Here is a 26,468-nt window from a genome sequence, read left to right on the forward strand (position 1 = left end):
GTTTCTGTTTTAATCAGGCCTTGCCCACCACCACCAGTTACCTAAGGTTGGTTCCCAAGTTTCCGTAATATTTTATCCAGACTTTTACACCTGCCTTTGAATTCTGTTTATCAGTACAAACTACTCTCTGTGAATAAATCGACCTTCGTTCTCAGTAGTTCTAGATGTCATGGGTAATTTTAATGTGTTGTTTCCATTGAGACTTTTGAAAATACTAACTTTCTACTTATATATTTTAGCCAAGATTATTCCTCTTTACCAAGATCCCCGCCTGTCTATCTTTACTGATTTGATTGTACTTACGGATTTATCTAACAAGACACAAAGTAAAATAGACAATAAGAAGCAAACCAAGTGGCTAGATTGTGAGATCCTTTTTGAAATGGATCCTATCTACCAAAATAAAGTAAGTTTAAAAACAGTTTCTCCTAAGGAATATTTGGTTTAATGAGCAGAAACCCACTGACATTCTCAGATGAAAGGGATTTCCGGAAAAATTATGGTATCATAATCTATAGTGATTGGAAAATCATTTCCAATTTGTTGTCCTCATATTTCATCTCCATTCACCTATTTCTTTCCAACTTCCCCTGTGAGAATGAGCTTTGTCCTTTGTGGTTCCCGCATCATGTCGCCTTGCCAATATGTCAACTAGCCATGGCAGTGGCTTTTCCCATTACCATCTACCTGGGTATTTTTGTTAAAATTCACAAGGGGATGGAACGGTCTTCGCTTGGATCAGGATTCTGCCCCATCCAAAGTAGCTATGTCTTGGGAGCTGGGCAACATCCCACAGTACACAGAAGTGGCCTTTTCTAGGGCATAGTGTTAGCACTAGCACAGGGTGACCAGCCAAGGAATCGATGACCAGTGTCTCTAGAACATGGCTCAGAATAACATGCTAATTACAGAGTTAAATAGCCTTGTAATCCTTTCCATAAAAGCCTGATACAAACAGTGGTGTAAGTTTCTTAAAGTCTTAGGTTTTCAACATATGTATTTAGTAAAGACTCTTAATGAAATGAACTCAACATACAACTGTTAAATATTTTTAGCAGAATTATTAGTATATCCGGCCATGCTTTTTTCACTCTTAAAATTCTGACAAACTTTTTAACATTTTTATTTACAGATTGTGAGTCTCCTGACTATCATTGGCAATTCAATGGGCCTAGTTAGTGCTTACAGCTCCAAGTTTACAAAATATTGTACTATGGTAGAGAAGGCCAAAATCATGAGTCTGAAAATATCGTCTATGGAAGAATTAACTTCACCACAGTTTAGAACCATACTAGCTAAATTCAAGAAGTGTCTCAAACATATTGTTATTATGACCATTGAGAAGCGTATTGGTATTTTCAGTGTTTTAAGTCTTGGTTATCAGTCAGAATGCTTACCATATGTTGAGAATATCATAAATATAAGTCAGGACCTCCTGCGATCTATAATTGAAAAAAAGAATGCAAATCTATTAGAAGTAAGTATTTTGAAAATTCCTCTTTCTTGAGAATCTTGAAGACTAGTAGTTTATCAGTTTAAGATATGTACTTGGGAAACATACACGATGAGTATTTCCAACATGCATTGTATTTGTTTGGGCCTTTGGTCAGATTTCAGTTCCCTCAAAAAAACCTCCTCTGAGGTTGCACCTCATGTCGCTTCCTACTTGCTCTCCCTGTCGGGAACCATTGCAAGGCCGTAAGCAGGGATGTGACACGTGCGGTCTGAATTTCTGTGAGGTCCGTTCTGGCTGCCACGTGAGGACCAGATTAAAGTGGGACCAGACGGGGGAAGCTGTTTCTGTGACCTAGGGCAGGCGCAGCGATAGCCTGAGACAGGGAAGTGGCCGTGTGCCATCTGAGAAGTATACGGGGTTGAGATGTCTGTGAGACAAGGAATCACAGGAGTTAGTGATTGACACAGTGGAAGGAATAAGAGGACAAAACCAGGAACTAATGAAAAAACCATAACATTATTGATGTGTAAATGATTTCAGGTTGTAGGATCATCATTGCGAGAGCTGGAACGTGATCCCATTGAAATAGGAGAATTTTTGGAACATTTTACTTTTTTGGATGCAGTTTCCTCGAAAATATCTAACTTAGAAAAAGAGTATTCAACAGTGGCTCAACTGTATTCCGTTTTAAGGTATTACCAGGTCCATATTTCAGAAGAACAAGTTGCCTTGCATAATATCCTCCTTACCCAGTTTGCTCAATTAAAAGCTGCTGTGAAGTTAAGCAAAACAAATAAAGATGCTACTATTGCTAAATTCAGAGACAACCTGGAAGTATATATCACTGGTCTACGAGTTGACATTAGTAATTTAAAGGCCAAAGTAAGTGTTTGTTTTTCATTAAGAATCAACTTGATCTTAGTCTCATGTGGGCCTAAGTGGGTAGTATTTTCTTTCTGCGGACTCTTAGGTCAATAATTTAATCCATGTTTTCTTAACCTGGAATCCACAAACAGAATTTTGGCAATTCGTGGACTTGAATAGGAAGGACAATTACAGGCCTGTTTTCACTAACCTCTAACTGAAATTTGGCGTTTTCTTCAGTGATGAGTGAATGTGGACAGCAAGTTACAGCAAAGCTGGTGACTTTTTCCACAGACTTTGACTTCCACGGAGGGGGCCATGGCGTGAAAAGGACGGAGAAGCCTGGAAATCTTTCTGGGCCTCAGTCTAGGCCAAATGGAAATGATCGTTCCAACTACCCTCGCTTATCACGAGGGACAAACTAAAATAAACACCTAACACTCACTGAGCCTTCACGAAGTGTCAGTAACTGTCAGACACTTTACTCTTTTATTTCCATGGTTTGGGCAGCGGGGGGAAGCCTGTAGATTTAAAGGGCTTCAGTCACTTGCCTACTATCACACAGCCAGTAGCTCCAGAAACCTTACTTCTCACCACACCTTTATTCTCACCACCATTACAAGTTATCATATCCATTCTATATATTTTGTACCTTATATACATTAGGCACAGTGTTATATATTGCTATTAGTTTTGTCAGTTTCCCCATCTGTACAGTTGACCTGTTCCACAGAAATATAACGAAGATCGTATGAGACTACTTGACGTGCATACCCAGTTGCAGTCTTTAAAATGCTGCTAGAAATTATAGTCGCATACGTACGGAATTTCTAGTTCACCCTGTTTGTATTTAAGTGTACCACGTCGGACAGTGACTGAAATGGAGACGTGTTGTAGTCAGTTCACTGTGAGAGACGAGGGAGCCAAGGCCGGGTAGAAGGGGCCACGGGAATTCCTGCCACAAGGGACTCGGAGGATCCGATAGGGATCTCGCTGCCCAGGATGACCGTGGGCGGCTGTCCTGGAGGGAAGCAGGCGGGCTGGGCCTTCACACCTCCGTGGGCCTGCAGAGGGGGTGTGATCTTGGGCGACTTAGCTCTTTTTGGCCAAGGGTGGTTCCTGGGAGGGACCCAGCTCTGCAGAGTAAACATCTGTCTTCAGGTTCGTATTCTTTCCTCTGTCGTCTCCATCTTGCTACTGAGCCAAGTCCAGTAAGATTTATTTTTATAATTCCTGCTTTAAATTCTGTGTCAGGCAATTCTAATATCTGTGTCATGTAGGCATTTGTGTCTGTTGATGATCTTTCCCCGTGTGTGCTGAGGTTTTCCTGATTTTTTGTAGATTGAGTAACTTTGTATTATGTATTCTGGATTTAATATGCTGTGAGATTCTGTGTCACTTAAATCCCATAAAACATTGATATTTTGGTTCTTCAGAAGGCAGGTGACATGTTTCAGTCCACTGTTTTGGGCTGCAGTTCCCATGTCATCTCAGTGATCGAAGCCTTTGCAGTGCTCTCCAGACTTACACCGCACGGGGACACCAGCCAGCGGTCAGTCTGGTTCTGGGTAGTGGACTGTTAGTTTAGTCTGAGGCTTTGCTATGCTGAGCAGAGTTAGATGCATATTTTCCAGATTCCTGGCACTGTTCTTTTCAGTCCTCTGGTTAGAAAGCGAGGGCTCCTAGCAGTGCTCTTCCGTCCAGTTCCATAGCTGCACCCATGTCTGGGGCAAAGCCGCAGAACCCAGAGAGAGAGAAATCACCAGGGTTGACCCTCCCTGGGACCTCAGCTCAGCTTGCAGCTCCTGAGGCCTTCCTTGCCCGCAGTTACCAGTGTCGCCCTGGAATTGTTTGAGAGCTGGGGTGACTGTCCTGATAACTCATTTACAAACATAAATAAATATTAATGAATGGGAAATTATGAAGGAGCCTAAGGAGCACGTTTTTGTAGGTATCACTGTTACAGATTATATATTAAGCCTTATCCACTATCACAGAAATAGGGCTTATCGATTTTATACAACTTACTGATTGTTCTCAGTGTCCAGTGAATGACCACACTACACTTAAAACAATGTTATATGCAAATCCATGGGCTGATTTTATAAAAAGTGCTAGGATCCAAATTCATTTATTCTTTCAACAACTATTTAGTAAACAACTGCCATCTTCATTTATGGTACTAGGGTCTCTGAGGTGTACAAAAAGTAAATCAGTGAAACGCTCCTTAATCTGAATTTAGTAAGGGCAAATAAGGGCAAAATATTACTATATCTGTCTTTGGATGTCATCGTTGCAACTGTGCAACAGTAAAACTTGCATGGGAGGCGCCGTGTGACAAGCATCACACAAGGAATACAGACTTTAACAGCATCAGGAGGAGGAAATGTGGCCAAACCCTGGAATCTCCACTCACCATTTGCTGACAGGGAAATTTTTTATAACCTCAGAATTTCTTTGTGCAATTACGAAAAGAATTATCTTTCAGGATTGTTGCGTGGATTTAGTGAGTAAGGTCTTGTGCCTGAAATAGAGAAGGTGCATGGTCAATTATAGATCTGATGGTAATAAAATTAATCATAATAAACACATTATATCCTAAAGACAATCTTTTTAGGTGACAGTTGCTAATAATGTTTGGTGAAGCTTAGAATGCATACTGAAGTGCTGTAAGTAAACATGGTTAAGTTCTGAACGTTAACGATCTCTTAGAGTGTCTCACTGTGATTTTTCAGATAAGCACGCCTGTTCTGTTGTACACTGGCACTCGAGTGTCAACAGCAATGGAAATGATCCAGACTCTCTCCCAGGAAGCTGCAGGCCTAGCTAACAGAGTGAAAATATGCACAAGCCATCAGGACTACTTCACTGACGCCCAGTCTCACATGCATTCCCTGAACTTGGAAGAGATCATGCAGGTTGCACTGTCAGAGATCTCGGACATTGAGTACGATTTGACCTTAAGGAAAATATTATGGGATGCCCAAGAGGAATGGGGAGCCCTCGTTAAGGAATGGAGGAATAGCACTCTGCACAATATTGATACAGAATCCATGCAGAGAAATGTTTTAAAATGGATGAACATACTCTTCGTCCTAGAAAAAGGTAACAGTGCCTTTCTCATGATTTCCCACCTAGGATTACACACAAAATGCCGCCTGGGGCAGCAATGTCATTATGCCTTTACCTGTTCGCACGGGGTGACCATTAATGGTGGGAGAGACAGTGCAGGCTTATAGGTAGGGTGGTTTTCTCAAGCAAAAAAAGAGATGAAAATTGTGCCAACACACTGTTGAAAGTAAGTGATAAGTAATAACAATTTGTGTATCCTTTAAAAGCCGGCTCCGCAGCTAGAGCCCAAATACTCCCCCATGATCCAGGCTCTTCTTGGGGCGAGATGCTTTGATGATCGGAGCCGCCTGTAGCATCTTTGCCCAGAGTCGCTGGGAGAGGCTTCCCTTCTGCCGATCATCAGGCCTGAGGTCCTGTCCGTGCAGAGGGCTGCTCCTGTGTGAGTGGCCCTGTCCTCTGTCCTCTCCATAAGGGAACTTGCGTGTCACTTGGGAAGGCAACACTTTTGCTCTTTAAATTCCTCCCCTTATCTCTCAGCCATACTCCAAACACGTCCATTTGCTTGTTTTTCAGTTATACAACAAAATAGGACAATATCACAAAACCTGAGTAAAGAGGAAAATTGCGAGCAAGTCGCCCGTAGTCTCACTGCTTTCACATAACACTCATTTTGTGCATTCTCTCTCCATATTTCATCATATATGTTTGGAAAGCGATATATAAAGTAACCAATAGGCAACACCTTCTTTGAGCCATAGTTTCCCAGATAAAATCTTGCTGTTTACCAAAGTATAGACTTGCAAAAACCAAGGTTATTTTCTTGTCCTTTTATTTAACCCTGTCTTGAAAAACATTCAGTTATTCAACATGTGTTTATAAAAGAAGCCCCATCGGTACCGCGTGGAGATTTAGGAACATGGGTGTCGTTTTCGGTCCTCCTGAACCCCTGACTTGGGTGGCTCCCCGCCCGCTCCCTGCTCTTCTACCGCTAAGGACTGAGCTTCAACTTCATAGGCTTTGCGTCCTGTGTCTCAGTGGTTTGTCCGTGCCAGACGACAGAGCAGTGCTGGTCTCTCACCTATACTTCCTACGTGCAGTGTTAAAATATTTTCCTTATGAAACAATAGTGACGTTCCCCCGCCCTTAATGTTCTTTCTTACTGAGCGATATTTAAAAGCCCAAAACCTATTACAGCCTTTTGAATGCCTGTGTTGTATCTGTCTGTGTGTCTGTCTTGCCTGTGACAATCTGGGGAACCTGCGGCAGCTGGCTTCCCTAGTGTCAAATTGTGTAAGATACCTTGGCTCCGATGGTCTTGGGTTTTAATCTCTAGTACTGACCACTATTGCTCTTCAATCCATAGCTCATTCTATGAGAGGGTACGTGAATAACACTCATTATTTTAGTGCAGACTAATAACTGATAAACTTAGCCTGGTTTAAAAAATATGATGAGCATATCATAAGCCCGCTGACCCATTGCTATTTACAGGTTTACCTAAAAACAACATGGTGACGCATCTCAAGCAGTCGGTGATAGACTTCAAACAGCAGCTGCCTATCATCATAGCGCTGGGGAACCCGTGTCTCAAGCCGAGGCACTGGAAGGCTCTCCAGGAAGTTATTGGAAAGTCGGTTGCTCTTGATAAAAACTGTACAGTAGAGAATCTGCTTGCGCTCAAGGTAAGTGCAAACAGCTTGGAAAAATAGGCTGAAATGCCAGAGGGGCCCATCGTAAGGAAGCAAGTAAATCTGCAGGGAGTAGGAGTTAGAAAAGGGAGAAACTTAGAGTGTCTGGGGAAGTGGGGGGGGGGGGGTTGGTAGGTGACAGCGGCAGGCAGCTCTGTTTAATTGGCCGCGTTGGTTAGGCCGCTCACTATGCCATGCTTCTCGAGGCGACTGCATCCTGGTCTTCATGTGTAATGAATGCAATGAGTGTTTTAGTCTTTCTGTTGTTTTAATGCAGAGAGAGAATGTTTTACAGGACAAGAAAAATCAAAATGCTCTATCCCATTTTCTATGAAATGAAAATATATTAAGAGCATGTTAGGATAGCCCTACCAATAACTTAATATTACATTTTAAAAACATAATTAGCAGCTATCTGATGTCACCTGTAGGTTTTCTTAAAAAAATAGAATTTTTCCATGATTTTTATGATTATAAGCACTTATGGTTAAAATAAACTTGATGTTTCATGTTTCGGTGTAGTCTCATGAAATCAGTAACAGTATTTTATTCCTATAATTTTCTACTAAATCATTTGTAATGAGGAAATGGGGGAAATTAAAAAATTTTAAAAATAATTTTTTACTTTATTTTTTAAAAGAATTTTAAAATGCAACTTTGATATTTAAAATTATTTTGTATCTCCAACCCTAACCTCATTCTCCTTCCTGAAATCATATATCTAATTTCCTGTTCAGTATCTCCACTTAAATGTCTAAAAGACATGTTAAAATTAACATATCCAAAGATTCACTTCTGATTCTTCATCTCCCAAATTCTATTCTTCCTCTCTTCCCTATTTCAGTAATGGCATCTCCATTTTTCCCCCAATTGCTTAAGCTAAAAATTGAGAAATAATCTTTGAATCTTCTCTTGCTCTCTTATTTTTCATCCCATCTAAATCTCTCATTCTTTCCTGGATCATTACCACAGCTTCCTAACTGATCTCTGTGCCTGGAGTGAATTTAGCGAAGTGTCTAGTTAATTTCAGAACATGTAGGCTAATGCCAACAGATAAGTTTATTCAAACCAGCATCCCAAAAGTCTAGCACAATTGCAATGAAATTTTAATTTTCAGAGCCTTGGATTTATTGGAATAATTTCTGGGCAAGTCAGGTAAAGGGTGAAATTCGGCAGACAAAGTGTAGCAGCAACAATAAAAGTTAGGACAGATAGATAGGTCAGCTGGTGGCCTACATGGGTTTGGTGACCTACAGTCCCTCAAAGGATGCAGGGAGCTCTCCTTACACTCCTCACATGACAGGTAGCTTAAAAAGGAACCCCACACAATTTCTGGAGGATCCAAATGAAAATAATTCAACATCTGAACAAAACTGGACAAGGTCTTCAGCCTCTGAAAGACTGTAGCCAGGAGTCAGAGTACTTCCTCTTGAGGTTAATTATTATTATAGCGGGGATGGACAATCGGTTGGTAATCCTTGTCAGACTCTAAGAGTTCCTGGATGATTGGGATCATCCTGTAGAGATTCAGCAACGTATCCAGTATAATGTAAGTGCCGAGTTGGGACAGGCTTTGGCCAGGAAACTCAGCCTTCATTGACTAAAGCATACATGTAACTCAGGGTTGACCCAGAGCTGGTGGCCGTGTCACAAGACTGTCCAGGACAGGCATGGACAGAAGTTCATTTGTGACCCTATTCATTGAATGCATTTTGATGTTATCTAACAACCATTCTGTCCAAGATGTTAGGCAGGTTCTGAAAAGCCTGCGACATGAAAAGCATGTCACAAAGCAAATAAAATGGAAGAGGCCAATAGTATGCATAAGATGAATACAGCTACTTTCTGGTTGATCATTTTCACTCTAGAAAGCCAAGTGCTTTATAAGAACAGCAGTAATAATTATAGGAATTAAGATTTATCTGAAACTTTCACAGTGTTACCAAGTCATTTGGGAGATCTGACCATTTGTTGGTTAGGCCCCAAACTTTGACCATAAAGAAAGGGCTAGATCCACTTCATTGAAAGTTTGCTCTAGATGTTATCAGTGTCTGGATTTAGTGGTACTTAGCAATTTCAGCGTGTCTGCATTAGGCCCCAAGTCCTTTCTTCAGTGTGGAGGTCCTGTGGTTCCTTTTCTGCCTTTAGCTGTGTCATCTGTGTCAAAGGGCAAGTCTCTATGGCCAAGCTATGCCTTAAAGGCCATACACAGTCCGCAGATGCCACTATGCTTACGCCCATCTTTGGCAGCCGCACAAGAGAGGTGATGAAAATGAGTCATATTGGTTCCCAGTCCCCACTGAGCTGCATGAACAAAATGTCACTCTTTAACCCCATGGGGATGGCACAGGAGGGCAGGTCTAGATTGTTCTTTCAGGGATGAAAACGGTCAGCCCGGCTGGTTCTAAGACGTGGAGATGAGATGCTCCCTGAGTATTTCTGTCATGGCAAGTGAAGCCAGAGAGCTTCTGTCAGGACCTTGTCCTGTGGGAATTGTCAACCAGGGCGCATGAAAAGACGACCTATGTAAACTTCACTAATGTATTTGAGAAAAACTTGTATCGAGAGACGTGGCAAAGAAAGGGAAGCCATGGAAGGTTGGGTCCATTAGAGTTACGTTCTCTCAGATTATATCCCAAGAATTACTATAGAAAGTATAGAAAAATTATAGAAAGTACATTATTATAGAGGTAATTAAACAGTTGACATTAGTGCAGAGGAAACGAAGTTGAAGGAAGTAATACCATCTGCCCATATACAGAAGGTGCTGCTAATTAGCCTTTCACCGACGAGAATCAGAGGCGGTAGACGCTGTGGTTCGAAATGTTCACTGAGCATGGAATGCGATGAGGATGGTGACAAACTCGGAAGGGCTGCGCCACAAGGGTCAGCCAGGAAGCCGGTGGTCAGTGCGCAACCTGACTGGAATCGGCTCTTCAGTCCTTCTGATGTGCCTTCAGCACGCTCCTGTAGGTCTCCCATCTTAAATGTATCGGGAGTTATTTGCTCCACTGGATATTAAAACATAACTTTCACTTTAGATGTTTCAGTATGAAAATGAAATAAATGAAATCTCAAACTCAGCAACTCGTGAAAGTGCTCTTGAAAAAATGCTATTTAAGATTATCGACCTTTGGAACACGACTCCTTTACATCTCGTTCACCACCGCACGGGGACCGGCTCTATCCTAATCATCTCGTCTTTAGAGGACTTACTAGCTCAGTTAGAAGAGTCTCAGATCATACTTGGAACAGTTAAAGGATCTTCCTATGTCGGGCCCATTAAGGTAAATATTATGGCAAAGGGAAAATGTTGACATTGTCTACAGTTTTATTTGTCACTAAGTTTTTGGGGTCTGTGAGCTTTTGAACTGAATAACTCATTCATACACTTGTAGAGAAATGGATTGAATAGTAGTTAAACTACCAAAAATAACTTATGAGGGAAATGTTATTCATGGCTCGGGAGGAAATGTCAGGAAGTTTAATTTGGGCCATTGGCTCTAGAGAAGATGGAAGTAGAGCCCTGGAGCCCTGACCTACCAGCTGCGCAGCTGCCTCTGCTCCAAACCCCACAGGGGACGCCGGGCCGAGCTGGGTCCTGCCCGGAGCCTGTCGCCGAGGGGATGCGCTGTCCCGTAGCCCGGGCTGTTGCCCCCGCCGCTGCTGAGCATGATGAGAGCCGTGCTCGCGTACGGACCCTTCGCTAATTACCTCCTATGTGTCCGTGACTGATAATCGCTTTGGATTTTGACCTCAGTTTCTCCTTTATGGCTCTTGTAATTTCATATGTTTCGATTTGTGTGTTTTTATCATTGTAGGCGCTTGTGAATAAATGGGACCAAAACTTGGCTCTCTTCTCTTACACTCTCGAGAAATGGGTGAACTGTCAAAGATCTTGGCTTTCTCTTGAACCGATCTTTAACTCTTTAGAAATACGAAGGTAAAAACTTAAAATATGTCACATACAGGTAAAAACAAACAAACAAACATGGTGGGTAGTTTATTTCCTGTAATCCTTGGGAAATCATTTCTTCAATGAACATTCTAAAAGAATCCTCCCTATGGGCATAGGAATATCATCTGCCGAATCATCATTATGTTTTTTCTTTCATAAAAGATTGCATATGTCATTTTTTGAAGCCTTATTTTTCAGTTATTAATAGAAAGCCATCAAGGACTGGGTAGGAAATGTCGCATGCATTGTTATAATCCCTAAACTATAATACGCATCTGTTTGTTTACGGAATATGAGTGTGGTTTTGATGTAAACAATGAACATGTTTTTAATAGCACTCATACGTAAGTGACGGTTTATGACTCCGGACCACGTTAAAGAATGCAGGGCCTAGACACTGTTGAAAGGCTGGCCTTTCCTTTTTATCGCCAGCATTCAGATGCATTTGGTCTCTTTGTAAAGCGATTGGCCTTGAGGTGCTCGAGGAGAGACCCGGGTACTCCCCAGGCAGGACCGGCTGTGGGCTGGTCTGGGAGCCATTCTGAGATAAGGGAGAAAGTTGCAGGGTGTCTGGCCCTACAGCTTGTTGGAGCAGACGGTAGAAAACTGCAGATATCGGGTTACGTATTTTGAGCTTTATTTTAGAGGCAAAAGGAGAACTACTAGAGATTTACAAAAGGGAAATGTTTAGATGATTATTACTTCATAGGAAACAGTATCCGTTTTTGTGATATGTGTCTAGTTCTTGTCCTGTGATGCTTTAGGCTCTCCTGTTAATCTGTGCTTGTCCTGATAGTCCTCAGAGAGGAAACCACAAAGCGACGGGACATATCCTTTATGGTTACAGCTTAGTGCCTTAAATTCAAACCTTACTACTGCTTCTGACTAGACATTTCTTAATCAACAGAGAGAGGTCTCCTAGGTAAGGGAGTTCAAAAATGTCACCAAGTTCTTTTACAGGATTTGCTGTGAGGTTGCAAACAGGGTGGCTTTGAATTTAGGGCTGAAGGCTCCTTTACAATAGTTGCAAAAAGAAAAGGAGGGGGGGAAATGGGACTCTAATAGATCTGCCTTGGACTAACGGAGAAGGACAACAGGCCCTGATCCTAAGGGGAAGATGTGGAAAAGAGGAAAGGCAAGAGCAAGTCATCAGAGGAGAGGGTTCTTTAAAGGGACTTTGTGGGAGTAGAGGATGCTGGCTATTTACACTGCCTCCCGACTAACTGCAGCTGCACCAGCAGCGCCCGAGGCGCTGGGAGCGCGCGCGGCAGAGGATGAGGTGGAAGTGTGCTCTCTGGTAGGATTTTTGCTGAGCTGTATTTTTAGGCGCATCTCACAAGATGGAGAGAGGGTTGATAGCGGGAGGGTGCTGGAAGCACGTGACATATATTGCCCTAAAGGTCAGGACATTAGAAACCAGGACTTGCCTCTTCTCTGGAGTTTTGAAGCAGCCTTTAATAGCAGAGGAAAGAAGTGCAAGAATATGGGGTTATCTTGGACCCCTGGTTCTTTATCCAAGGAGATGTTGCCCTCTAGGGAGCATCTGGCAACGTCAGAGATATTTCTGATTGTCACAACTGAGGGGCGGGAGGTACCTATAACATCTAATCTAGTAAACAGAGGATGTTAGGCACATACAATGCACGGAAAGCACCCCAACCCCCAGCAAAGAATTACCTGGCCCAGAAAGTTAATAATGTTTACACATTGAGAAACGCTGACTCAGACCAAGGTGACACAGTAGGAGGCTCCATCTCAGAAGGTCTCCCCTCAGAGCAGTTGCGGGCCAGAACAGGGGATGCAGAGGCACGTATTTCCAGCAGGGGGAGGAGGGGCTGTCAGGGCGCAGTGGGAGAGAGCAGGGAGCGGGGCGACGCGGACACGCCAGTTGGGGGGCTCTAATATCCCCATGGATAACTGCCCTGACATTATTCAGGGGCATTTAAGAGGCAAGAGAAAATTAGAAGTAACACCAACTGAATTTTTTTTTTAAAGGCCTTTTCTCTAATATCTTCTACCCCGGCCTGCAAGTCAGGAGGCACTCGAAGCAGGTTGCAGCCGGAGTGGGAGGGGAGCGGGAAGCAATGGGGAGCAGAGACGGGAAAGAACTAGACCGCACGCCCCTCTTTCAGCTTCGCGCATTATCAGTGGATTAGCCCTCCAGGTGTGGGTGTTGCTTCCCCTTCCCAGGGGAGAAAATGACGACAACATTCTGTAGAGGAAAATGCCTGTACCTGGGCTGAACCTGCGGTGCGTTTCCTTATCCCCTAGGATTAGATCGTTGCAGGTGGAACTTGGATTTTCTTAAGGCTCCACCTCCCTGCCCTTCTCCCCTTGTGCCAAAGGCCTCCCTGCAAGTCTCCTTGTGAGAAAGCATCGCCCTCCTGTAAACGCAGATAAAACAGCTTTGCCACCAAGCAGCTGTCCCCTGTTCCACTTCCTCTCTAGCGTGTCAGTAGCCCTTCATTTTATTTCATCTCCCAGGACAAAATCACTGCCACTTGCTTCATGTAGAACTTTATATGTCTGTCCTATACCCATCATTAAGTATAATCCTGTTCAATGATGGATGGACGTCCCTTTTGTCGTAGTATTGCCTCCCTTGTACATAATGACACTCAAAAAATAAACTAATGCTTGATCAGCAAAAATGCACCATATCAAAACATTTTGTAAATTGGACAATATTCTGTGCCCAGTGCATTCAGGCTATAGATTTTAATTATAGTACCATCAATAAATAAAATTATCTCTAATCTTCTTTCTAAAGGCAGCTCCCAACAGAAGCAAAACTCTTCTCTCAAGTGCTATCCATGTGGAAAGAAATGATGTTAAAAATACAAAACAAACTGGATGTTTTGCGAATAGCCACTTCCACAGGAGTTCTTGAAATTCTGCAAAATTGCAATATATCTCTTGAATACGTAAAGAAAAGTCTTGAGGTAAAACGATAGAAGTCCTGAAGTGGAGAACCAGTAGCTGGTGGGAATGTATCAAAATTGCTCAAGAAAAGCATAGTGGGAGGAAGGCTGGTGAGACGAACTCAAGATGACAATGTGACAGTGTAGGGGACGAAGAGGGACCTTGAAGGCAAATAAGAAGTGGCTGAGGGGTGAAGAAAAACAGAGTGAATCTCAGACGTCAAAATGCAGGGCAGGGTCAACAGAGGCAAATGCTCTGGAAATACCCTGCAACAGGAAGACGGCAAAGCCCCCAGCAAATCTGGTCGCAGTGGGGGTTGGAGGGCGGGGCAGGAGGATGACTGGGAGAGAAGGAAGTAGAGATTTCGCGCTTCTAGACTCTCTTCAAGAACTGTGCGGAGAGAAGGTGGGCAAATAGACAGTAGAGAGCGTTTCTTATATGTTTAATGAGAGAAATTTAAGAGGGAGCCTGTTGCAAAGGAGAGATTGAAGATATAGGTAAGTGATAAATGAGGCAAGACTAGCTCAGCCTGATGTACACGAAGGGGTGTCGGTTCCCTGGAAGAGAAGGGAAAGCGTTGAACAGCTGGCGTGACTGCAGCTGAGGTGGGGGAGGGGGAGATACAGGGTTTCTGCGGACCAAGAAGGTGAGGTGACCTCCTGCGAGGACAGCTTATTCCCCAGGAGGACGGGGGGAGCAGAGAGTGGGGAGCGGGGAAGGCAGTGCTGGCAATACCGAGGTGCAGCTTGTTACGGATCAGCAATACCGCGGTGTGTGCGCGCGCATGGAAGAGTGGAGTTCGGGGGGTTTATTTTTGTTTTGGTTTGCATTTGTTTTAGTTTTGCCTTATTAACCATTTAATTTAGCAATTTAAGTATAACTTTCCTGGAGCACGGGATGTTATTTTGACGGGTGCTACTGTGGACACTTCAGCTTTAATACTGCGCTTTTGTGTGAGAGTGTGGGCCCAGAGGAGGCTGTGATTCCCGTTGTGATTAAACGTGTTCTGAACTGCGCTTCTTTTGGTTCTGGACAGGACTACCTGGAAATTAAAAGGATGGCTTTCCCGAGATTGTACTTCCTTAGCAATGCGGAGCTCCTTGATATTCTAGCTAAGAGCTGGAATCCGGAGTCTGTGCAGGTAATCCCGTTAGCCTGTGCTCAGCGGTTACTTCCCCACCAGGCCAGGCTCCCGTAACGTTACTGACGTTTGTTTCTGGTCCACAGCCTCATCTCGTGAAATGCTTTGAAAACATAAAGCAATTGTTGATAGGGAAACAAGAAATCGGCCCCCCGGCTGTGATGATGCTCATATCTGCTGAAGGGGAAGCTCTTGTGCTGCCTAAGTACGGTATTGATGTTGCAGGCTAAGCACTCAGACTCCGTTACAATTTTATTTAAAACCTCTGCTTGGAAATTTCTGATAAGTCAGACAAGTTTGCTAAGCAAACGATCTCTTCAAAGATAAGATACTTCTGTGGAGTATTATCTTTCCATGTCTGGACTGATTCACATCACCTTGAAAGCCAACACAAGGTTTTATTATTTGAGCATAGGAAGGAGTCTGCTTGGGGTTGCGGGTGCTGCTCTCGCGGATGCGCCTGTGACCCTGGCTCTGTCTGGAATGGCTCCCATGTAACTGGCTAGGTCCTTCTGCCACACTGGTCCCATTTGCCAGCCGTGGCAAGGGCTGGCTACCTTTGGCACGTGGCTCCTGATGTGAGCTGATTTGTTAAAAGTGCCGTGCTGAGGTCTTCCTATCCGCCAGAACCCCCAGCTGGCCCCAGATCCAGGCTTACTGTTCTGATCTGGTGACGAATCTGAAAGTGCTTTGTAATAGAATTTATCTATTTTGGGAATCCATAGTTCATGGAACCTCTTCTGTAATTTCATGGTTTGGATGTCAGAATTTACTAAAGCTAGGTAACGTGTGGTGTTTTTTGTGGGGGTTGTTTTGTTTTGGTTTGGTTTTTTTGCATAGTTTTCCAAATTGAGATCTAGACAGAGCAAAAGAAATTATAGAATGATAGTCCTTTGGCCTACGAGTATTTTAAGTGTAGGAAACTTAGCCTCCAGGCTTTTCAAAGGAATGACTCAGGAACTTTTTTTTAATTACAGGAAAATTCGTATAAGGAATGCTGTAGAACAGTGGCTGGTAAATGTGGAGAAAAGCATGTTTGATGTGCTAAAAAAGTAAGTACCCTGGTCACATCCTAAAAGTATTATACATAAACTGAAACTTGGTCAACTACTAATCTAAGTGGGAACTATACAGAGAAATACGTGCAATTAAGTCCTGTCATGTCATGTTTCGACAGCACATGATGGCAGGACACCATTTGTCAGTGTAACCGCCCGTTTGAGGGTGCGCTGGTGGACGACATGCAGCGTTTGCAGGCTTTGAGATTCCGAAGTGTCTGAAAACGGCCGGACTTGCCCACTTCCCAAGCCCGGCGCCCAGCAGGCCTCCGGGCACAGCCCTTCCCCCACTTCGCATTCCTGTCTCTTCTGCTTCCTGGAATTGTTTACTTGGCTTGCTCTTCTCAGGGTTCTCCTTTTCGTATTTTAACTTGCCGTTCCTCTTTGTTTAGAGTAAATTTGACTGCACCAGTCTTTTACATTTCTAATTCTTTACTGTTGGTTATAGAAAAGCTATTGGTCCTGAAGTTTTAATACCCGTATTCGCTAATAATACCCTAAATACCAACCCAGGGTTTCTAGAGCAGAGCCGGGTTATCGTAGGTATAAAATAACTGCCATGGCTTTCCTCTGCTGCCCTCTTTACCCCGGGGGGGATGTGGGAAGAACCAGATCTCATCTTGCACGCGAGGGGTATGAAAATAGATTTTAACTTTTGCTTTTATTTTACTTTATTAATATCGAAGCATTTGTTGTCAGCTCTGGTTAGTCTCCACGCCCTAAAGATCATTCCCTGCCTCGCTCTGCCTTGTTCTGTCTTGTGCGTACTGGGCATGCTCACATCTGTCGATGGTGTGCCCTGGGTCCTTTCTCCTCTTGCTTCCAGTTCGGTAGGACACATGTGGGGCTCCTGCTCTGCCTCGCTAGTTTTGGCACAATCTGTGTTCCTTTACCTAAAGCCACAGCCTTGGACAGGTGGCCCCTCTGCCCTGTCTCCAGCCCTCCCCGGCTCCAGTGACACTGTTCCCCTGACCCCTTTGGGCCTAAGGGCGGTGACATTGACCCCTGTTGTTAGACACTGGTGTTCGCCATCCTGTAGGTCCCCCGAACCCTGCCCACCTCTGCAAGTCCCTTCATTAGCTTCTCTTCAGGTGGCCCTTTGAATGTGTTGTCTCCTGCCAGTTAATATACCTGCCTTCCAACATGGACCCTGGTTACCCTCAAATTTGGACTCATACCTGCCATTGTACTGTAGGATTTCTAATGACTTGGCTTTGGGTGTGGGGTGTTTTTGTTTTTATTTTTTTCAATTGCTATTGTTAGGTTGAGTTTCTTCATATTTTTTGGTATAGCTGTGCCAACAATATAAACATTTTCTTTTTTTCTAATGAATACTCTAAAAATTTTACTACACATAATGAAACATTTTTATCAAGGCCTCTAATAAGTATCTCGAATTTGTCCTCAAAGAGCAAGAGTCACAACATAATTCCCTCCCATCACCTTCTCCATATGGGAATCATTTAGGATTTTATTCCAAATAGCTGTTAGCTCTTTATTTATGGATCAACAATTATATAGGCTTAGTAAGTTTTTTTGGTTTGTATTCATTTTGTTCATTACTGTTTTATAGGTCTCACATTTTAACATTTATTTTCATTTTGCTGCACATATCTCCAAGTAATTTTTCCAGAAAATGTCTGTTGGTGGCAAATATTTTTACTTTTGTCATCATACTTTCCTGCTAGTTTGGCTGAGACTCGAATTCTAAGTTCAGATTCAACTTGTTGAATGGTAGTTTCCCAAAATATCACCAGTTTGTCGATAAGACAAAGCTGAGTTTATTGAGTAAAGGAGAACACCATAACAATATCAGAACATATACTGTTGAAACATGTTAACTATGGTCTTAAACAAAAATGTCTGGATATTTTTCATAAATCCTATTTGCTGCATTATAAGCAATTTTTAAAGCTAAATGCAGACCTTTACCATTAAAACTAATCTGGGGCTTCAGCCCAGTGCTCAGTATTGTAGAAATTATTTTAAATACTGATTTTGTCATTGATACTATTAGAAATTCAAAACCAATAGGTGCCATCTCCTGGTTTAATAAAGTTTTCCCATCCTAGAAACTCACCGGCCCCATTGGAAAAGCGCAGACGATGTTGGAGAGGAACTTAAGGGCTATAAATTATGCACAAGTGAAGGCTCTCTTTAATGCTCTTTGGTCCCATGCATGTACCTAAATTAGAACAAAAAGATCAGAAACCCTACAGGAGAGCTCCCCCACGGTCTTGTTGGGCTTGGTCATTAAATGGCCACCATCAATGATTAGATTTAAATAATTCCAATACTTTTTTTGTTTACAGGTTTGTAAAGGAAGGGGTCGAGGACTGGAACCACCAGCCCTTTTCCGTGTGGGTGGCTTCCCACCCCGGACAAGTGGCGCTCACTGTGGTAGGTTAACGCTGTGCTGGTGCACAGGCATTTCACCGAGGCGACGTCGCCAAGAAAGCAAAGATTTAGAAGTGAACCGTGATGAAGGGCACCCATATATGTGACTTACCCTGGAATGCATCAAGAAATAAGAGGGACAGATGGATGGCTAGAGGGACAGATATGTGATAAAGTAAAGGCAGCAAAAAGTTAATTGTAGCATATGGGTGGTGGGTACATAGGTGTTCATTTCATAATTCCTTTAACTTTTCCAGTTTAAAATTTGTATAATAAGCTGTCCAATAAAAATAAACCATAAATTATTTTCCTAGGGATACCGCTATATTGTACCATATTAGTTTTCAATTGCTGTCCTTAAAAAGTCACTACAAACTGAGCTGCCTAAAACAGCGCAATTGATTTATCTCGCAGGTTACAGGTTAGAAGAACAACGCAGTCCTTGGGGGGCTTAATCAATGAGTCCGTGGGGCCGCACTCCTTTCCGGAGGCCCCAGGGGAGACTCCGTTTCCTGGTCTTCCCCAGCACCCAGCAGCCACTGCCCTTCCTCGGCTGGGGCCTCTTCCTTCCTCTACAAGGCGAGCTGGGTTGCATCTCCGACCGTTCTTCTGTAGCCACATCTCCCTCTGCTCATAGGCAGGGAATGTCTCCAATGCATGTGATTACAGTGGGCCCACTCAGATAACCTATGAGCCTCTTGAGCTATGCCCCTCCATTAACTTTCAGGTCAGTCTGACATTAATTCAGTAGCCTTCTTAAAACAGCTCTGGTAGGTATGGGAAGAGTGTCAAAGAAATGGGTCAAATAACAGAGGTTATATCAAGTTTTTGGAAGTTATGATTACAGACAACATTCTAGGCAGAGTACTTCTGAGTTCAACTGAGGAGACACGACTAATTTCATCTTGAAGTTTTCTACCATTATGACCGTCCCCAGGTTACCACTTAACCTAGTGATTAAGGCACAACATTTAGAAAGTATAAATATTGGCGGTAAATATATTTTCACTCAGTTATGACTAAGGCCCTCCCAATCATTCATCAAAATTCAGTCCCTACCTCTCAAATATGTACAACTGTGTAAGCCCTCTCTTTTTACACACAGGCACACTCACACATATACACACGCCACACACACGCTTCATGAAAACATTTGTTTTCATTTATAAAATGTATGCTTCAATCATCATATTGATGTCTTTTTCAGAGCCAGATCATATTTTATAATGATTGTGTCAAAAGTTTTGTGAGTTCTCATTCAAGAGAAGAGGTGCAAAAAGTCCACGCCGGTATAATATGTCATCTGGGAGAGACTGCGGAGCTGGTGGTGCTGGACACTAGTAACGCTCGAATGAAAACTGTGCTAGGGGCTCTGCTGACCCTCTACGTTCACTGCAGAGATATAGTGAGCGATTTGCTTCTTAAAAATATATTCAGTGCACAGGACTTTGAGTGGACAAGGTAGGTGGATCCACATAAAATAATTTCTCACACCTCTAGGTAAATTACTTCTCTACCACAAACTGTCCAACCTGAATTTTAATTTTTCTGGGATTTACAGAAATTCTAAGCAAACAGAGAAACTATGTTCCTTTACCTAAAGCCACACTTTTTAGTTCACTTTTGAATTGCCCCTGTTGTCAATAAAAGATCTTTTAAATATGCCACAAAACAAGAACTTAGAAATATACAAAAGATGAAGAGAACGGAATTTAAACATACCGCTGTGGATATGCCCGCAGCCTCACAGCAAACGCGCGCCTCAGCGAGGCCTCGCTCTCACCGGGAAGGGCGCCTGTCTTCTGGGTTCTCATTTTGATGGGTAATGCAGTCATTATGAATTACCTCTCACTTTTCATTTGACTTTAATTTTATTTTTAATTTTCATTATGTTTTTGCACTTGGAAAAGCTAAAAGTAATTTTGCCCCAATAATACAAGCTTTTAAAATACCGTTTTCAGACATTTGCAATATAAATGGAACGACAAGCAAAAGCTGTGCTACGTGTCCCAAGGGGCCGCCAGCTTCTCCTACGGCTACGAGTACCTGGGCTGCACCCCGCGGCTGGTGGTCACGCCCCTCACCGACAGGTGCCGGCTCACCCTCACCGGCGCTCTGCACTTGAACCTAGGCGGCTGCCCCTCCGGTCCGGCTGGGACGGGAAAAACCTCGAGTGTCAAAGATCTAGCAAAAGTAAGTGGTTTTGTATCCACAGTAGAAACCTTTTTAAGTCACAAACTTGAGTGGCACCTTAAATTTACACCCTTTCTGTTGTTAAAATGGCCATAACATTTCACTAGCACATTCCTTCCTTCATGCAATTCATGGATTACTTCTTGGATGGCTGTCCTGCGTTGGGATTTGGGATCTCAGCCAGCCAGCACGCGCTTTGTGTTTACTCGGAATACCACTGTGCCAACCAGCTGGCCTGTGAGCGGGGGTTGTGTCTCCCTACCCCTCCGCCCGCCCCCGTAGGGGTGATTCCTTTATTTGGAATCCTGTACACAGGTTTTTGCCTAGTCTTGGCGATTAATAGGGGGGGGGTGTGTGTGTGTGAGTGTGACAGAGATGACAGAAAGAACTAACTGATAAAAGGATCTGGTTTGCCTTCACTGGAATGCTTTTTTCCTGTTGCTTATTTTTTTATTTGTTGATGTGTTTAGAAACGTGGCCTTAATGCTCCATGTACTATCATCTAAACTATAATAGTACCTGTGCATTTTTACGGAATTGAATTTTGTGAATTTTTTAAATTTGGCATGTAATTCATCTTTAATTACAAAAGTTTTCTGAAAAGATTAAGACATTGTATTACTCTAGAAGTTTTAACATTAGTATTTTGTGTCATAATGCAAAAAATATATTAAAATAATATTTTTGTTTTCTAGTCCTTAGGAAAACACTGTGTGGTCTTCCATTGTTTTGAGGATTTGGATTATAAGGTAAAACTTATTTACTCAGGTAAAAATATTGTACATATAAAAGAAGTAATTCATTAAGGACTGAAAGAATAAGAAAAATATCTTAGGGATACATTAAGTATTAATAGAACTATAAATATTATTAATAATTTTAACTAAGAAATTTAGAATGTCATATAAATTTAAAACATTATACATGTGCTTTTAGTTGACTGAATTACTTTTAAGACTGTGGTTGTCAAACTTCCTGCTGGGGACCTTTCCAAACAAAATCTAATGGGGAACATAAATATATTTTAAAAATTAAGAGCACTGCTTTATTTGCTGTGTTCTGATCCTATACATTAATTTACTAAAGAAGTCAATCATTAAGAACAATGAGGCCGTTATGATTAACACAAAGATTTGAATCAGTTTATATAGAGGATTACGAATTGACGTCAGCCTTCTTTTGTATTGTTTGCACATTATCTAATATGTAACTCATAACAATTTGAAATCTTTATTAAAATTTCATGTACCTCTGTGCCTGCCACACATTTACTTGAAGTTTCAAAACATTTTACTTTGCATATTAATTCCCAACCTTTTACATTTTATTGCTGTCATTTTATTTGTGGTTCAAAGCACGTTACCTCTGAGATCCAACGTTTCCAATTTGTGCTCACTTAGCATGTTGAAAAATCAATAAACATAGAGAAGCTGGTTGAATCAAGGCACTTACTACAGAGGGTGCCTTCCCGGGAAGGAAACCACCTTCCAGAGTGAGGCTCTTGCTCACTAAGCAAAACTTAAGGGAAAACAAAAAATCTAATCAAGATAAATAATATTTTTAATACAGTATTTTTAGAATCACAATTAATGCCCGAATACCCGATGATAAACAAAATATTAAGCATTTAAAGAAAGACAAGTTCTGATTCCTGTGGTGGGAGGGAGAAACCAGCTTCTGCGTCCCAGGCCTGAGGGGCTCGCGCTCTGCAACACCTGGCGAAGGCTCCCCGCTGCCCACAGGTGCTGTTTGGCCTGACTGTATGTTTGCTGGTGGTGGTGGTGGTCTTTGTTTTAGCTGCCCACACTTACCAATCAGTAGACTTCACTCCAGACTTCCAGCCTCTCCCAGGACACTTGGAAACCTGACCACCCCGCACCGTCCTAAATGGCAAAGCTGAGACGCAGCTGCCTGCTTCAACTGGGCCCACCGCGGCCTGGCCTGGGATCCACCTGGTGTCTTACGTTGGGCCTCGTTCACTAACCCTCACAACCTACCAGTGGCCTGCCACAAGCCCTCGAGTCTTGTCCCAGCCTAGAAAAAGGAGCGCCTTCCAAATGAGACACTTGACAACCATCTACAAGAACAGTGGCCTAAAGACTTCAGGATAGAGCAGGGCTCTGTAATGCACGAACATGGCACTGGGGTGCCGCACTGTGCCACCGTAAGCTGTGGCCCTACCTCAATGGCCCCTGTCAGCCTGTGTAGGCTTTATAAAGAGATAGCAATCCAAGGGTCCGAGCAAACCTACCAAAAATATGGTGTTTGCTTGGTTTGGGTACAATGGGAAGAACATGCAAAAATTAATATCCTAGTAAAATTTTCACCTGCATAATAATTTCAGTAATTTTTTTTTTTTAAGATAATGGGAAAATTCTTCTTTGGACTGGTTCAGTCAGGAGCGTGGTGTTGTTTTGATGAATTCAACCGCATTGACGTGGAAGTTCTCTCAGTGACCGCCTCGCAGATCCAAGCGATTAAGGCTGCCAAAGACAGCTTTTCTGTCTGGTATCTGGGCTACGCTACCTTTGCACTGCAGACGTGGTCTGCATTTACTATGTAGTTAATTATTACGAAGTATTCGTCTCTACAAGAAGTGTTTGGGGGCATCTAAACACAGACCAGGAGGGCTGGCGCTTATCTAGAATGTTCCTTTGCTTGGCAAATATGAAAAAACTGAGTTTTTATTTTCTTGGTACCTTTTCATCTTATGATGTTTCATTTGAAGAAACCAACATGGCTTTTTTCCCCCCTGTAATTCTACATCTTTTTAAAAAGCAAAATTATACCAGCTGCACCCCTGAAGCCCTCCCTTATTCTATTACTTTGGATTAATGTATTTTAGTTGAAAAGTCTTGTAATAATGATATTTGTATGTCAGGATTACTAATGTTTACTAATCCAAACAAAGATTTTTTTCTCTTCGGATAATCTCAGGAACCTACATGATTACCTTTATGGGCAGTATTGGATTTGTGGGTTTAAAATTTCTATTACAATCTAATATTTCCTACTCCAGCTACGGGACACTCACTCCTAGCGTTACTCTCAAGCATTTTGTTCAGACTGTTAGTGCGTCACAAGTCTGATGTAAGTGGGGGCCACAGTAACCCACATTGTACCACGTCGCCCCACCTCAGCCACGGAAGAGCTTTCCTCAGCCGTGTCCAGGAGTCCTTGGGTTTTGTCTCAGTTGTGCCTCCTCTCCTATCTTGACCATCCTCGTTGGTATCAGTTGTCCCCGAAATCACTAAGTGATTTCTGTCCATCAACAGGACACTAAAGTCCACGCCAAGGTGCCAAGGCACCAAGGCTTCCCTTTCACAGGGTTCCCAAAATTACTTAATTGGGGCGTCAGGGTGGGCTCTGTCCCATGCTGAAGCAGAGGCTCTACCCTGCAGCCTCGCTGTGCCCCACGGGGCCCCCGGGCAGAGCTCTGCCCCAAGGCTCCCCTCGGGCCCCTTTCCCTGGGTGAGTCGCTTCATCCCAAGGGTGCCTTCCAGTCGCAGGCCCCCAAGACTTCAGACACCTTCGGACATGATCAAATAAATCAGAATCCCAGTAGCACTCGCAGTTTGGCTTAAGATGAGCCTCTTATTTCCCTCCCATCGTTGCTTGTTTCTGGCATGCGGGTTTGGATTTTAACATACCCCGGCCTTCAGAAAGCTCCCAAGCTCAGTTGTAGTTTGAACACACTTTGGCTTAGAGAAAACAGTTCTCTTGGTGATAAATACTGTAATGTCTTGTAGGTTTCTCCTGGAAGGAAGAGAAATTCGTATCAATTTGTCTTGTGCGATATTTGTCACCATGGTTTGTGAGTAAGTGCCAGTTGACGTGTAGTCGGAGTGGCCTCTGTCCTTAAGTCTTAACCACAAAAAGAGTTGTCCAACGTCTGTCATTCACCCTCCTCCACCTGTCGGACCCTCTGCTCCCCACACCGCTCCTAAACAGCTACCCTCTGTACCTACCCACGTGCCTGAGCTCACAGCTTCTGAACACGGGCCAGCCGTTTGTCACGAAGAGGACGCAGGCAGCCAAGCCGATGAGACTAGCAGGAGGCATAAGAACACGGTGGTTACGGGGCGCGGGCTGGGCAGATTCGGAAACATCTGATGAAGGAAGTTAGGACGGTGGTGCGGGGAGCCACACGGACCTCCTGGGGCGAGTTGTGGGAGGGCCAGGAGGGAGAGGTCGCACAGCAGGGGGCCTTTGAGCCAGAAAGCACAGGAGAAACCACCTCGGAAACTTGTGTCCAGGTAAAGGTCACACGGGAAGCCCATAGAGTTATTTGAGGGGGAGTCATACTATGGGATGCCTCATTCGGAAAACTGAAAGGTGGTGGGTTTTGTTTCCTTGTTTTTCTTATCCTCTTAAGATACAAAGGTCGAGGAGAACTCCCTGAAAACTTAAAATCTCTCTTTCGCCCCGTGGCCATGATGACGCCCCATTATCAAATGATCGCGGAAGTAATTCTGTTTTCGGTTGGTTTCAAATCTGCCAAATCACTCTCCAGAAAGCTGATTAACCTGTACAAATTAGCTAGCAAACAGCTCTCGCAACAGGTAACAAACTGCTTTTCTCAGATGATGATTATGTAAAACCTCCCTGGGGTTGGTCCAGGGATAACCAGGGAAAATAACGGAGCTAGAATTCCTGCCGGCACATCAAGTCTGCGCCCCAACTTGAATGTAAGGCAACATGTAAAGTCAGTTAAGTTCCAGGCCTCCCCTCCAAGGTCTGAGGAGAGTAATTCAGGCTCTGTTATTTCAAATTACAGGCGGCTTTCTCCGTGCAAGGTTGTTGGCATTTAGAGCAGCGAATCGGAAGCTTTACTGTGCAGCAAAATAATTTGGAGGGCTTGCAAAGAGACAAATTGCTGGCCCTTCTGCCAGCTTTCTAATTGTCTGGGGCGGGGCTTGGGAATTGTCCTTTCAAACAAGCTCTTGGGTGTCCTTTATGCTACCAGTCCGAGTGGTACCACACTGTGAAAATTACTGTTCTGGCCCACGCCAGCTTCATGAGTATTTGCTTATAACCCGCAGTGGTTCGGACAGCTAACCATAGTATTTCCAGAGCATTTCTCCTTACAGTATTCTTTCAGTTCATCTCTCTCTCTCAGAGGAAATTTAGTTCCGTTTTTTAACACCTTTAATACTTGTTTCTTGTTCTTTAAGAAGGAGACTTCTAGGAGCACCAGTCTGAGAAAGAAGTGAGAGCATTAGAAGCAAAATTGAGGGTTTCTTGAATTCATACCACCTTTGCTCTTCATAGCATAGATGATTAGCAATTGAATTATATACTCTTTGTATGTATTGACAGACGATTTCATTTTTCCTTCAGAAATCTAATAATTCAAATATTTTAATGTTTTGCTAGGATCATTATAATTTTGGCCTGAGGTCGCTGAAGACAATTATAGTAACAGCTGGAAAGAAGAAACAGAAGTTGAAATGGTCAGTTGAATTTTGAATTGTTAGGTCAGAGGGAGTTACACAACACAGGGAAAAGAACACGTGAAATTTTAAATAATGATAAAATAGGAAGCTCCCAGAGTGTCACAATAAAATATGGCAGAGGTTATTAAGAACATGAGAGAAAGGCGAAGAAAAACATGCACAAAATCCCTGCGCATCTTTTCTCAAATGACCTAATCTTTAAAAAAATGTGCCTATCTTTACACAATAAAATATAGAATAAAAGACCCCATGTAGAAGAGCAA

The 26,468-nt window shown here is 43.0% G+C and overlaps 1 protein-coding gene across 1 annotated transcript in view; it reads left to right on the forward strand.

The window, feature by feature from the left end:
- Window positions 1-26,468, forward strand: part of DNAH14 (dynein axonemal heavy chain 14) — a 142,030-nt gene that overhangs the window by 27,410 nt on the left and 88,152 nt on the right. Inside the window, exons 15-33 of the mRNA XM_054576773.1 lie at window positions 240-406; window positions 1,133-1,477; window positions 1,997-2,338; window positions 5,056-5,425; window positions 6,884-7,074; window positions 10,122-10,367; window positions 10,902-11,023; window positions 13,809-13,980; window positions 14,997-15,101; window positions 15,188-15,306; window positions 16,079-16,153; window positions 18,472-18,559; window positions 19,764-20,017; window positions 20,518-20,749; window positions 21,445-21,498; window positions 23,112-23,257; window positions 24,499-24,567; window positions 25,125-25,311; window positions 26,126-26,202. Coding sequence (XP_054432748.1) covers window positions 240-406; window positions 1,133-1,477; window positions 1,997-2,338; window positions 5,056-5,425; window positions 6,884-7,074; window positions 10,122-10,367; window positions 10,902-11,023; window positions 13,809-13,980; window positions 14,997-15,101; window positions 15,188-15,306; window positions 16,079-16,153; window positions 18,472-18,559; window positions 19,764-20,017; window positions 20,518-20,749; window positions 21,445-21,498; window positions 23,112-23,257; window positions 24,499-24,567; window positions 25,125-25,311; window positions 26,126-26,202 — 3,361 coding nt within the window. The remainder of the gene's footprint in view (window positions 1-239; window positions 407-1,132; window positions 1,478-1,996; window positions 2,339-5,055; window positions 5,426-6,883; window positions 7,075-10,121; window positions 10,368-10,901; window positions 11,024-13,808; window positions 13,981-14,996; window positions 15,102-15,187; window positions 15,307-16,078; window positions 16,154-18,471; window positions 18,560-19,763; window positions 20,018-20,517; window positions 20,750-21,444; window positions 21,499-23,111; window positions 23,258-24,498; window positions 24,568-25,124; window positions 25,312-26,125; window positions 26,203-26,468) is intronic.

Source organism: Pteronotus mesoamericanus, unplaced genomic scaffold (assembly GCF_021234165.1).
Source record: "Pteronotus mesoamericanus isolate MK-2021 breed Mesoamerican mustached bat unplaced genomic scaffold, CSHL_Meso_final contig_347, whole genome shotgun sequence".
Classification (NCBI taxonomy): domain Eukaryota; kingdom Metazoa; phylum Chordata; class Mammalia; order Chiroptera; family Mormoopidae; genus Pteronotus; species Pteronotus mesoamericanus.